Consider the following 13,139-nt stretch of genomic DNA (forward strand, 5'->3'; position numbering starts at 1 on the left):
CTCCACTACTGGTACAGGAGAGAGAGTTCCTCCCACTACTGGTACAGGAGAGAGAGTTCCTCCCACTACTGGTACAGGAGAGAGAGTTCCCTCCACTACTGGTACAGGAGAGAGTTCCCCCCACTACTGGTACAGGAGAGAGAGTTCCTCCCACTACTGGTACAGGAGAGAGAGTTCCTCCCACTACTGGTACAGGAGAGAGAGTTCCTCCCACTACTGGTACAGGAGAGAGAGTAGAGATGGAGAGACATGAGGCCTTGTTGAACATACTTACGTCCTAAATAGTAGACCATTTGAGTATGCGGGGGAAAATTAAGTTTAATCGTATGCGACATTTGGAAAAGCGAATATACTTTAAGTGCCTGGATGTCATACGCATTTCGGTTTTGAAAACAGCTGATCCATTAGATATGGGGAGGAGCTACCTACCTACATCAACAAATAGCGGGAAACTAAGCAATCGCGCATGAGGCATTCTCAGTATGTGAAAATGTATTTTTTAGTAGCCTATGTGCATTTGTCTGAAAATCGAGTATGGTTTAAATACCAGGATGTTTTTCTCATTTTGGGTCTTCATCTAGTAGAATTCGATGCACACTTTTCCACAATCCATTAGAAGAGGAGAGCTGCCAGTGATAGGCCCTAGTACACTTCAAGTAGCCAAACAACAAAACTAGGCTACTTAATTGGGAAGATGCCGGGTTTATTGATGTTATGTTAATCCGGCCTTTTGATTTTACCATGGTGATTGTTTTAGTTCTGTAGTCTAGGCTACATATTTCATTATTTCATTTACGGATCAAGCCTTAGCAGTCATTCTGATCTCGTTTCTAATGATCACTGCTTTAGTTTATTATGTTGCTGTTCAGCGGTTCTGAATTTTGTCCACCTGTTTCTGTGCAGTAGCCTTTTTGATTTGAACATTTTAAAAGTATTGGTGTGTGTACTAGGCTGCTCTGCTCTGATATAATTTATATATGTTACAGCACTTTGGTTTCACTAGAAATATGTTGAAATTGGAGAAATTATATGCTTCTGTCTTCGGTCCTGTTTAAATAGGACAGATGGGCTATACAAGATTATGTCGAATGTGATAGTCTGTCTATAACCAGCCTGACTCCATTCCTATTCTATTCAGAGTTTAGAGAATTTAATCAAATTGTAAATGAGCTATTATCAGGTTGGTTAATGTCGTGCATGTCTGTTGAATTTGGAGAAATCCACCTACACTCAGCCAGTGTGCCCCTGACTATCTGTAAAGAAATAAATAAAATGGTGCCGTCTGGTTTGCTTAATGTAAGGAATTTGAAATGATTTATACTTTTACTTTTCATACTCACTATATTTTAGCAATTACATTTACTTTTGGTTCTTAAGTATATTTAAAACCAAATACTTTTAGACTTTTACTAAAGTAGTATTTTACTGAGTGACTTTCACATTTTCTATTAAGGTACCTTTACTTTTACTCAAGTATGACAATTAAGTACTTTTTCTATCACTGGTATGCGACGATAAGTACATATTACGGAGTTTAAGTATGTACACTAGTATGAGTGTTCAGACATGACCAGTGTCGTCCAAAGCAAGTAAAACAGAGCGGCTCGTCACTGACATCCGGTGGCAGAAAGCTGTAACTGCACACAGATGCAACGAGTGTTTGCGCGTTGTGTTCTAAAATATAATACATTTCTGCAGACTAGAGAGTAGGACAAGCCCATAGAACTAAAATTATTCTAATTGGGCAAACCATCAAACACCTCCATCAGTCAGTTGGATGTCTCATATAGGGGCTAATCAACAACAGTTCTCATGGTTGGTCAAAGCTATAGTATAATCCACCTTCTTTATCTCATGCAGCCTTTTCATACGATCACACAATTGATACAGCTCGGACAGGGTCATAGATAGATAGAAGTAAATACAGGACCAGTTGGAAACTTACAGTGAGTACGACATCCTCCCCAGTGAAGAAGAGTGCTTGAAAATATGTATTTTCAACCACTTTTTATCACTGGGTCAGGATCTGTGGAGCAGACACACGTTCCTGGTTCCAACTCATCAGTTGAAAGGTCAAGATTGGGATTACCTAGGAAATGGAAACTCCTCCCTGAAACAAGTGAGCGAGCCATATGAATGCATTGTAACTGACTTTTGTGACAGACCACAGGAAGTTGATGGCATCTTAATTGGGGAGGACAGGCTCGTGGGAATGGCTGGAGTGGAATCAGTTGAACGGTATCACATACACCAAACACATGGTTTCCATGTGTTTGATGCCATTCCACTCTCTCTCTCTCTCTCTCTCTCTCTCTCTCTCTCTCTCTCTCGCTCTCTCTCTCTCTCTCTCTCTCTCTCTCTCCCTCCCTCCACAAAAGTCACTAGACTGGCTTTTCCCCATAGAGATCCCACATAGTTGGATAGAGTGGCAATGGCACTGCCCATGCTATCACAGAAGGAGCCATGGTATAGATAGGAGGTGGGCTCTCTACCTATTTCTATGGCTATTCCCATTCACAACAGCCAGGTGGCAAAATGGCAATGGAGGATGAGATAGAAGCAATCCCTGATCATTCCACGCATATCCCTGATACGACAATGCTACAGCAGAAGCAACGGACCCACAGTCTTCAGTCCAAACGCTGGGCTAGTGTGCTGACCGGCCACGTCGGACATTAGCTCAATGTGTGAGCAAATCTAGTAATGCTCTAGCTAGCTATAACGTTATCTAAATGTGTTGTCTTGCTGAGTGTGAGGGAGACGGGTAAGGAGGCGGAAGAGAAAGGTCACAGAGATGGAGGGAGGGAGCGAGGGAGGGAGGGAGGGAGGGAGGGAGGGAGGGAGGGAGGGAGGGTGAGATGGGGCAAAGGGACAGACGGAGGGGTAGAGAAAGAGGGGAGAAGACACTGAGAGAGAGAGATGACGTTCAGTGTCAGTATGTATGCCTGAAGCAGAAAGAGAGAGTGGTCTGCTCTCTGAGCTGTACCCTGGTTAACTGCTGCTAGCCAAGCAGTCATGCCTCTTTTATTAGATTTCAGAGAATGATGTCATTTCTAAAGGTGCAGTGACTATATTAGCAATTTTACAGTAAGTGATGTCATTGGAGAATTAGTTTACTGGCCTGTGGTTGGCCAGAGAGAGCATTCCGGGGAAGGCAGGCAGCAGGATGGAAGGGATGTGGTATAATTCTATTCATCAGACTTACTATAGTACCACTCAGTGATAAACAAAATAAAGCCAGAGAAAATAATGATAATTCAATCGTAACAATAGGAACTCCTGTACTGACCAACATACACTGTAAACTGTTAACACTGACAGTAAGTAAACATCAGAACAAATTAATCTAAACAGAGGATCAAAACAGAATTCAAACCAATATTATGCTTTCATTGTAACATAATTGTTTATATTGATATTTTACACTCAGCATTTAAATGTAGTAAAAACAGGCAGGTTTCTAGATTCTGATTTAGATTCTATACTGTACTGGAGTTAGTAGCACACCAATAGGGATATAGGGGGAGAGAGGGAGGGGAGAAAGAGAGATGGAGAGAAAAAAGAAAGAGGGAGAGAGAGAAAGAGCGACAGAGAGAGAGGGAGAGAGAGAGAGAGAAAAGAGAGAGAGAGAGAGTGACAAAGAGAGAGAGGGGAAATGATAGTGTATTTACAGCACAAACATTTTCTGTTATCTGAGTAAAAAGAATGCTATATAATTATATATTTATATATATTTATATATTTATATTGAGATCCCGCACTGTGATCGCACAGGGATGCTGTTTTTGCATGGTTGTGTTGTATGGTACTGTGGTGAACTCTAGTGAGTTGTATTGTAATGTATTCTAGTGTATTGTAATGTATTGTAATGTAATGTATTGTATTGTGATGTATTGTAATGTAATGTATTATATTTTATTGTAATATATTGTAATGTAGTATATTGTATTGTAATATATTGTATTGTGGTATATTGTATTGTAATGTATTGTATTGTCTTGTAATGTATTGTAATGTATTGGCTTGTAATGTAATATAATGTATTGTATTGTAACGTATTGTAATGTATTGTATTGTAATGTATTGTAATGTATTGTATTGTAACGTATTGTAATGTACTGTATTGTAATGTACTGTATTGTAATGTGTAATTTGGTTGCCTTCATGTTACTAAAAGTCTTCATTTCAAATGGCACCCTATTCCCTACATAGTGCACTACTTTAGAGCATGGTCCATATGACACACACACACACACACACACACACACACACACACTACCTTTGCACTATATAGGGCATAGGGGTTGTATTTGTGTGTGTGTGTGTGTGTGTGTGTGTGTGTGTGTGTGTGTGTGTGTGTGTGTGTGTGTGTGTGTGTGTGTGTGTGTGTGTGTGTGTGTGTGTGTGTGTGTGTGTGTGTGTGTGACAGAGAGAGAGAGAGGTTCATTTGTACAGCAGTTGTTGTTGATAGAAGAGAGTCAAACAGAGTGTGTTCTGGTCTATAGTGTGTGAAGTATTACAGAACAGAGAGAATGAAAGCGAGGGGAAGTGAAGTGGTATAATGTGAGGGGACAGTGCATTGGGATCTGAAACTGTATTTCAGCATGACATGCTGGAATGTGGAGTACAATTTAGCAAAAATATGTGGATTACAATTTTGCATTTGTGTCACTGAATGCGACTGGAACATATTATTATTCTATTAAAGATAAAATCCTTATTTGCTACATACATTGTTGGACTTGTTAATGATATGTACCCATTGATTCTAGAAGAATGACTTCTAAATGTCTCGTGAGTTTAGTTCACCTGTCGTACCCCGTCAGAACCCAACATATAAGCTTGTTCGTATTGTTTATTTACTCCAATGTTTGTCAACAACGGAAATGTAAACAAACACTGTATAGCCTCAAAACATGGTTACAACTATACTGTTGTTATCATGATGGTCAGTCCTTGCAGCCACAGCTTTGTCTATGAATTTGAGAGTGGTTTACCTTTCTCCAGACCCTCCCTTAGCTTTTTATCGAAACAGGGGCGGGGAGTACGCTTTGTTATTGTTTCAATTAAGGATTCTAGCTTTAAATCAAGAAAATCGAGCATGCCTTACCATGATCCGGTTATATGTACATATGTCTGTTTGTCTGTTCATGTGTGATTCAAAATGTGTGTGTGTCAGTAACGTTTGAGTGTGTGTGTCTGTTTGTGTGTGTGTGTGCCGGTGACGAGTGATGTGTATGTGGGTGTGTCAGTGACGCGTGGCGTAGTGTGTGTGTGTTTGTCTGTTTGTGTGTGTGTGTGTGTGTGTGTGTGTGTGTGTGTGTGTGTGTGTGTGTGTGTGTGTGTGTGTGTGTGTGTGTGTGTGTGTGTGTGTGTGTGTGTGTGTGTGTGTGTGTGTGTGTGTGTGTGTGCTGGTGACGAGTGATGTGTATGTGAGTGTGTCAGTGGACATGCAGAAGTCATATATGGAAAGGTACATGTATGTAAGTGCAAAAATCTCACTTCCCTGTTTTCAATACAAGCTTTTCAGTTTTTCCTGTCAGTCTCACTTCTTATTTCCTTCCATTTCACCATTTCCAAATCTCTGTCTGTCTGTCTGTCTGTCTGTCTGTCTGTCTGTCTGTCTGTCAGTCAGTTTTTCCTGTCAGTCTCACTTCTTCTTATTTCCTTCCATTTCACCATTTCCAAATCTCTGTCTGTCTGTCTGTCTGTCTGTCTGTCTGTCTGTCTGTCTGTCTGTCTGTCTGTCTGTCTGTCTGTCTGTCTGCCTGCCCCCTACTCCTCCCCCTCTGGCTGATGTGAAGACAAATGGAAGCGCTCATCTTCCACCTCCTCGACGTGTCAGGCCACCGCGGCCACCTTCCCTAGATGAAGTACTCCTTCTTGTCCTCAGCTCCGGAATGGCCGCCCTCGGCGTTGATGATAGCCGTGTCGGCATCGAGAGCGTCGTCGCAGCCCTTGGCCTCGTGGGTAAGATACGTCCCTGTAGACACAGACAGACAGCGGGTCAGAGTGTGTGTGTGATATGTCCCTGTAGACACAGACAGACAGCGGGTCAGAGTGTGTGTGTGATATGTCCCTGTAGACACAGACAGACAGCGGGTCAGAGTGTGTGTGTGATATGTCCCTGTAGACACAGACAGACAGCGGGTCAGAGTGTGTGTGTGATATGTCCCTGTAGACACAGACAGTCGGTAGGTCAGAGGGTAGAACAGGAGAAGACAGTGAAGTGCTGCCTGATGTACAGTTGAAGTCGGAAGTTTACATAGACCTTAGCCAAATACATTTAAACTAAGTTTTTCACAATTAATCCTCGTAAAAATTCCCTGTCTTAGGTCAGTTAGGATCACCACTTTATTTTAAGAATGTGAAATGATTTATTTCAGCTTTTATTTCTTTCATCACATTCCCAGTGGGTCAGAAGTTTACATACACTCAATTAGTAGTTGGTAGCATTGTCCTTAAATTGTTTAACTTGTGTCAAACATTTCGGGTAGCCTTCCAAAAGCTCCCCACAATAAGTTGGGTGAATTTTGTCCCTTTCCTTCTGACAGAGCTGGTGTAACTGAGTCAGGTTTGTAGGCCTCCTTGCTCGTACACGCTTTTTCAGTTCTGCCCACTGCGTTCATCCACCTCTGGGCTGCTCGCCTCCCTACCACTGAGGAAGTACAGTTCCCGCTCAGCCCAGTCAAAACTGTTCGCTGCTCTGGCCCCCCAATGGTGGAACAAACTCCCTCACGACGCCAGGACAGCGGAGTCAATCACCACCTTCCGGAGACACCTGAAACCCCACCTCTTTAAGGAATACCTAGGATAGGATAAAGTAATCCTTCTGACCCCCCCCCCCCCCCCCCCCTTAAAAGATTTAGATGCACTGTTTGTAAAGTGGCTGTTCCACTGGATGTCATAAGGTGAACGCACCAATTTGTAAGTCGCTCTGGATAAGAGCGTCTGCTAAATGACTTAAATGTAATGTAAATGATTTTCTGTAGAATTGAGGTCAGGGCTTTGTGATGGCCACTCCAATACCTTGATGGCCACTCCAATACCTTGTTGTCCTTAAGCCATTTTGCCACAACTTTGGAAGTATGCTTGGGGTCATTGTCCATTTGGAAGACCCATTTGCGACCAAGCTTTAATTTCCTGACTGATGTTTTGAGATGTTTCAATATATCCACATAATTTTCCTCCCTCATGATGCCATCTTTTCTGTGAAGTGCACCAGTCCCTCCTGCAACAAAGCACCCCCAACAACACGATGCTGCCACCCCCGTGGTTCACGGTTGGGATGGTGTTCTTCGGCTTGCAAGCCTCCCCCTTTTTCCTCCAAACATAACGATGGTCATTATGGCCAAACAGTTATATTTTTGTTTCATCAGACCAGAGGACATTTCTCCAAAAACTACGATCTTTGTCCCCATGTGCACTTGCAAACCGTAGTCTGGCTTTTTTATGGCGGTTTTGGAGCAGTGGCTTCTTTCTTGCTGAGTGAACTTTCATGTTAAGTCGATATAGGACTCGTTTTACTGTGGATATAGATACTTTTGTACCTGTTTCCTTCAGCATCTTCACAAGGTCCTTTGCTGTTGTTCTGGGATTGATTTGCACTTTTCGCACCAAGGTATGTTCATCTCTAGGAGACAGAACGCGTCTCCTTCCTGAGTGGTATGATGGCTGCATGGTCCCATGGTATTTATACTTGCGTACTATTGTTTGTACAGATAAATGTGGTACCTTTAGGCATTTGGAAATTGCTCCCAAGAATGAACCAGATTTGTAGAGGTCTACAAAAATATTTCTGAGGTCTTGGATAATTTCTTTTGATTTTCCCATGATGTCAAGCAAAGATCAAACAAATCAAAGTTTATTTGTCACGTACACCAAATACAACAGGTGTAGACCTTACAGTGAAATGCCGAATACAACAGGTGTAGACCTTACAGTGAAATGCTTACTTACAGACTCTAACCAACAGGTGTAGACCTTACAGTGAAATGCTTACTTACAGACTCTAACCAATAGTGCAAAAAAGGTGTTAAGTGAACAATAGGTAGGTAAAGAAATAAAACAACAGTAAACAGACAGTGAAAAAAAGAAGTGAGGCTATAAAAGTAGCGAGGCTACATACAAATACCGGTTAGTCGGGCTGATTGAGGTAGTATGTACATGTAGATATGGTTAACGTGACTATGCATATATGATGAACAGAGAGTAGCAGTAGCGTGGTAGAATTTTCCAAGCTGTTTAAAGGCACAGTCAACTTAGTGTATGTAAACTTCTGACCCACTGGAATTGTGATACAGTGAATTATATGTGAAATAATCTTTCTGTATACAATTGTTGGAAAAATTACTTGTGTCATGCAAAAAGTGGATGTCCTAACCGACTTGCCAAAACTATAGTTTGTTTAACAAGAAATTTGTGGAGTGGTTGAAAAATGAGTTTTAATGACTCCAATGTAAGTGTATGTAATCTTAAGTCTTCAACTGTACATTGACATGGAACACTGGTCATTTTGATAATGGAACACTGGTCATTGTAATAATGGAACACTGGTCATTTTGATAATGGAACACTGGTCATTTTGATAATGGAACACTGGTCATTGTAATAATGGAACACTGGTCACTTTAATAATGTTTACATACTTTTCTACTTATGTCATATGTATATACTGTATTCTAGTCAAGGTCATCCTATTCAAATATTGCTGTATATATATATACTATTCTATCCACGTATTCTTCTGATATACTACATGTTCTATCCAAGTATTCTTCAGATTTACTACATGTTCTATCCAAGTATTCTTCTGATATACTACATGTTCTATCCAAGTATTCTTCTGATATACTACATGTTCTATCCAAGTATTCTTCAGATTTACTACATATTCTATCCACGTATTCTTCTGATATACTACATGTTCTATCCAAGTATTCTTCAGATTTACTACATGTTCTATCCACGTATTCTTCTGATATACTTTATATTCTATCCAAGTATTCTTCAGATTTCCTACATGTTCTATCCACATATTCTTCAGATATACTTTATATTCTACCCACATGCTGTCCTTAATGTATATACATCCCATCACATACATACAGTGTCTTCGGAAACTATTCAGACCCTTTGACTTTTTCCACATTTTGTTACATTACAACCTTATTCTAAAATGGATGACATTTAGAAAATCCTCAGCTATCTACACACAACACCCCATAATGCCCAAGCAAAACACGTTTTTTTAGCAAATGTATTAAATATTCAAACACTGAAATACCTTATTTACATAAGTATTCAGACCCTTTGCTTTGAGCATCCTGTTTCCATTTTGATCCTCGTGGAGATGTTTCTACAACTTGATTTGAGTCCACCTGTGGTAAATTAAATTGATTGGACATGATTTGGAAAGGCACACACCTGTCTACATAAGGTCCCACAGTTGACAGTGCATATCGGAGCAAAAACCAAGCCATGAGGTCGAAGGAATTGTCCGTAGAGCTCCGAGACAGGATTGTGTCGATGCACAGATCTGGGGAAAGGTACCAAAACATTTATGCAGTATTGAAGATCCCCAAGAACACAGTTGCCTCCATCATTCTTAAATGGAAGAAGTTTGGAACCACCAAGACTCTTCATAGAGCTGGCTGCCCGGCCAAACTGAGCAATCGGGGGAGAAGGGCCTTGGTCAGAGAGGTGGCCAAAAACCTGATGGTCACTCTGAAAGAGCTCTAGAGTTCCTCTGAGGAGATGAAAGAAACTTCCAGAAGGACAACCATCTTTGCAGCACTCCCCCAATCAGGCCTTTATGGTTGAGTGGCCAGACGGAAGGCACTCCTCAGTAAAAGACACATGACAGCCCGCTTGGAGTTTGACAAAAGGCACCTTAAGATTTTCAGACCATGAGAAACAAGATTCTCTGAAACCAAGATTTAACTCTTTGGCCTGAATGCCAAGCGTAACATCTGGAGGAAACCTTGCACCATCTCTACGGTGAAACATGGTGGTGGGGACTAGGAGACTAGTCAAGATTGAGTTAAAGATGAATGGAGCAAAGTACAGAGAGATCCTTGATGAAAACCTGCTCCAGAGCGCTCAGGACCACAGACTGGGGTGAAGGTTCACCTTCCAACAGGACAACAACCCTAAGCACACAGCCAAGACAATGCAGGACTGGCTTCGGGTCGTCTCTGGATGTCCTTGAGTGGCCCAGCAAAAGCATGGACTTGAACCTGATCGAACATCTCTGGGGAGACCTGAAAATAGCTGTGCAGCGACGCTCCCCATCCAACCTGACAGAACTTGAGAGGATCTGCAGAGAAGAATGGGAGAAACCTCCCAAATACAGGTGTGCCAAGGTTGTAGCGTCATACCCAAGAAGACTCGAGGCTGTAATCTCTGCCAAAGGTGCTTCAACAAACTACTGAGTGAAGCGTCTGAATACTTATGTAAATGTGATATTTAAATGTTTTAGTTTTTATACATTTGCAAAAAATGTCTAAAAACCTGTTTTTGCTTTGTCTTTATGGGGTATTGTGTGTAGATTAATGGGGGGGGAACAATTTAATACAGTTTAGAATAAGGCTGTAACGTAACAAAATGTGGAAAAAGTCGAGGGGTCTGAATACTTTCCCAAAGCACTGTACATACATACATATACTCCGAACTCCGACATTGCTCGTCCTAATATTTCCATATTTCTTAATTCCACTCTTTTACTTTTTAGATTCATGTGTATTGTTGTGTATTGTTAGATATTACTGCACTGCTGAAAAAACAAACATTTCCCGACAGCCGCAATAACATCTGCTAAATATGTGTATACGACCAATACAATTTGATTTGAAGTGATGTAGGAGTGAGGATCCTTGTGATGATAACACTGGGTTGGGAATAGGAGTAGATAGGAAAAGGAGAAATAAGAACTATAGCCTGGAATCCAAATGTCTTGTGCTAATATTCCACCTCTTGTTCTCCGTGTCATGTGACGAGGGGCAATGTTAGTCAAAAAGAAAAGTGTGTGTGTGTATGTGCGTGTGCGTGTGCGTGTGTGTGCGTGTGTATGTGCGTATGTGTGTGCGTGTTTATGTGCGTGTGTGTGTGCGTGCGTGCGTGCGTGCGTGCGTGTGTGTGCATGCGTGCGTGTGTGTGCGTGTGTGTGTTTGTAAGATATGTTACCTTTGTGTCTGATGAGGTATCTGCCCAGGACGATAAGCAGACAAAGCAGGATAAAGACAATGACCGCAACCACTCCTCCAATCACAGCATGGTCCACTCCTGAAGAGGTCGACATGGCAGTGGGGTCTGAAAGAGAGAGGGAGGTGGAGAGAGAGAGAGGGGGGGGGGTAGAGAACAAGGGGAAGAGAGAGGGAGAGAGAAAGAGAGACGGAGATTGATGGTGAGAGAGAGAGAGAGAGAGAGAGAGAGGGAGAGGGAGAGAGAGAGAGACAGATGGAGAAAGAGAGAGAGAACAAGGGGGAGAGAGAGAGAAAGAGAGACAGAGAGAAATAGAGTGAGAGAGATGGACAGAGAGAAATAGAGAGTGAGAGAGATGGACAGAGAGAGAGTTGGAGAGAAATAGAGTGAGAGAGATGGACAGAGAGAGATGGACAGAGAGAAATATAGTGCGAGAGATGGACAGAGAGAAATATAGTGAGAGAGATGGACAGAGAGAAATAGAGTGAGAGAGATGGACAGAGAGAAATAGAGTGAGAGAGATGGACAGAGATGGACAGAGAGAAATAGAGTGAGAGAGATGGACAGAGAGAAATAGAGTGAGAGAGATGGACAGAGATGGACAGAGAGAAATAGAGTGAGAGAGATGGACAGAGAGAGACAGGGAGAAAGAGTGACAGAGAGAGAGAGAGAGTTAACAGTGAGTCTAATAGATGAAACCTTGGGAAACTAAAATCAAAGCCGTGTAAAATAAAAGAAGCACTTAAACCATCATCAGAATAGAACATTAAAGTGTAACGTGAACCGTTTTCTTTCTGATGTGGGCGAGGTTTAATGTTATCTGCGTCTCAAATGGCACCCTATTCCCTGTGTAGCGCACTACTTTTGACCAGCACCCTCTGCCGCCCTGGTCAAAAGTAGTGCACGACACAGGGAATAGGGTGCCATTTGGGACACAGACATAATCTACCAGGTTGAGGGCTTAGTGTATAGGGCTGATCCTCAAACTCTACCTCTAGAAGACTATAGCTCACTAAAACACATCTTTAACTTTGCATGGCTTTGGTTCCAGCGCTTTATCAAACCCTCTGTGACGTTGACTGACAGTCAAACACATAGAAGCATCAAGAACAGAGAGTCTGAGATACAGAACAAACGAGAGGATTGTAGTGAAGTGAGTGACACCACTTCACGACGCCCTGATAATAAACCAATGTGCTTCCCAAATGGCAGCCTATTCACTATGTAGTGCACTACTATTGACCAGGGCCCATAGGACTCCCCATCGAGGACATTTGGGAAGCAGCCACAGCCAATCAAGAGCCAGGACAGGACAGGGGAGGAGAAAGGGGTGTCCCAGGCTGACAGCATCCGTCAGAGAGAAGAGACAACGGAAGAACACGGCATGGCAGAGGCCAGTGAGGAGGGAGAGAGAGAGAGAGAGAGAGAGAGAGAGAGAGAGAGAGAGAGAGAGAGAGAGAGAGAGAGAGAGAGAGAGAGAGAGAGAGAGAGAGAGAGAGAGAGAGAGAGAGAGAGAGAGAGAGAGAGAGAGAGAGAGAGAGAGAGAGAGAGAGAGAGAGAGAGAGAGAGAGAGAGAATAAGCACAGTCCTTGCTGAGGAGGCAGAATTGTGAATTAGTACATTAATCTAGCTGTCAGCACCACCAGGGAAATGAGACAGAGGTTCTTTGCATCCCAAATGGCACCCTATTCCCTACATAGTGCAATACTTTAAACCAGGGCCTATAGGGAAACCCGTAGGGTTCTAGTCCAAATTAGAGCACTATGTAGGGAATAGGGTGCCATTTAACACGCAGGAAGGAACCAAGACAGCAACACCTGAGCCTTGCACACTGTTAGAGACTCACACCACTTAAAGGTGCATGTTTATAGGGGTCCTATAGGTGTGAGAGTGCTTATATTTGTAATATTTCACACATGTATAAGTGTGTATTAATA

At 42.2% G+C, this 13,139-nt stretch overlaps 1 protein-coding gene across 2 annotated transcripts in view; it reads right to left on the bottom strand.

The window, feature by feature from the left end:
• Positions 1-2,991: 2,991 nt before the first annotated feature.
• The window catches only part of LOC129813610 (cell adhesion molecule 3-like), a 104,797-nt gene continuing 94,649 nt past the window's right edge, over positions 2,992-13,139 (bottom strand). For both annotated transcript variants that reach the window (XM_055865950.1, XM_055865948.1), the window contains 2 exons: positions 11,185-11,310; positions 2,992-5,983 (listed from right to left, as the gene is read on the bottom strand). In XM_055865950.1, coding sequence (XP_055721925.1) covers positions 5,865-5,983; positions 11,185-11,310 — 245 coding nt within the window. In that variant the 3' untranslated portion in view covers positions 2,992-5,864. The remainder of the gene's footprint in view (positions 5,984-11,184; positions 11,311-13,139) is intronic.

The sequence above is a fragment of the Salvelinus fontinalis genome, chromosome 17, assembly GCF_029448725.1.
Source record: "Salvelinus fontinalis isolate EN_2023a chromosome 17, ASM2944872v1, whole genome shotgun sequence".
Classification (NCBI taxonomy): Eukaryota; Metazoa; Chordata; class Actinopteri; order Salmoniformes; family Salmonidae; genus Salvelinus; species Salvelinus fontinalis.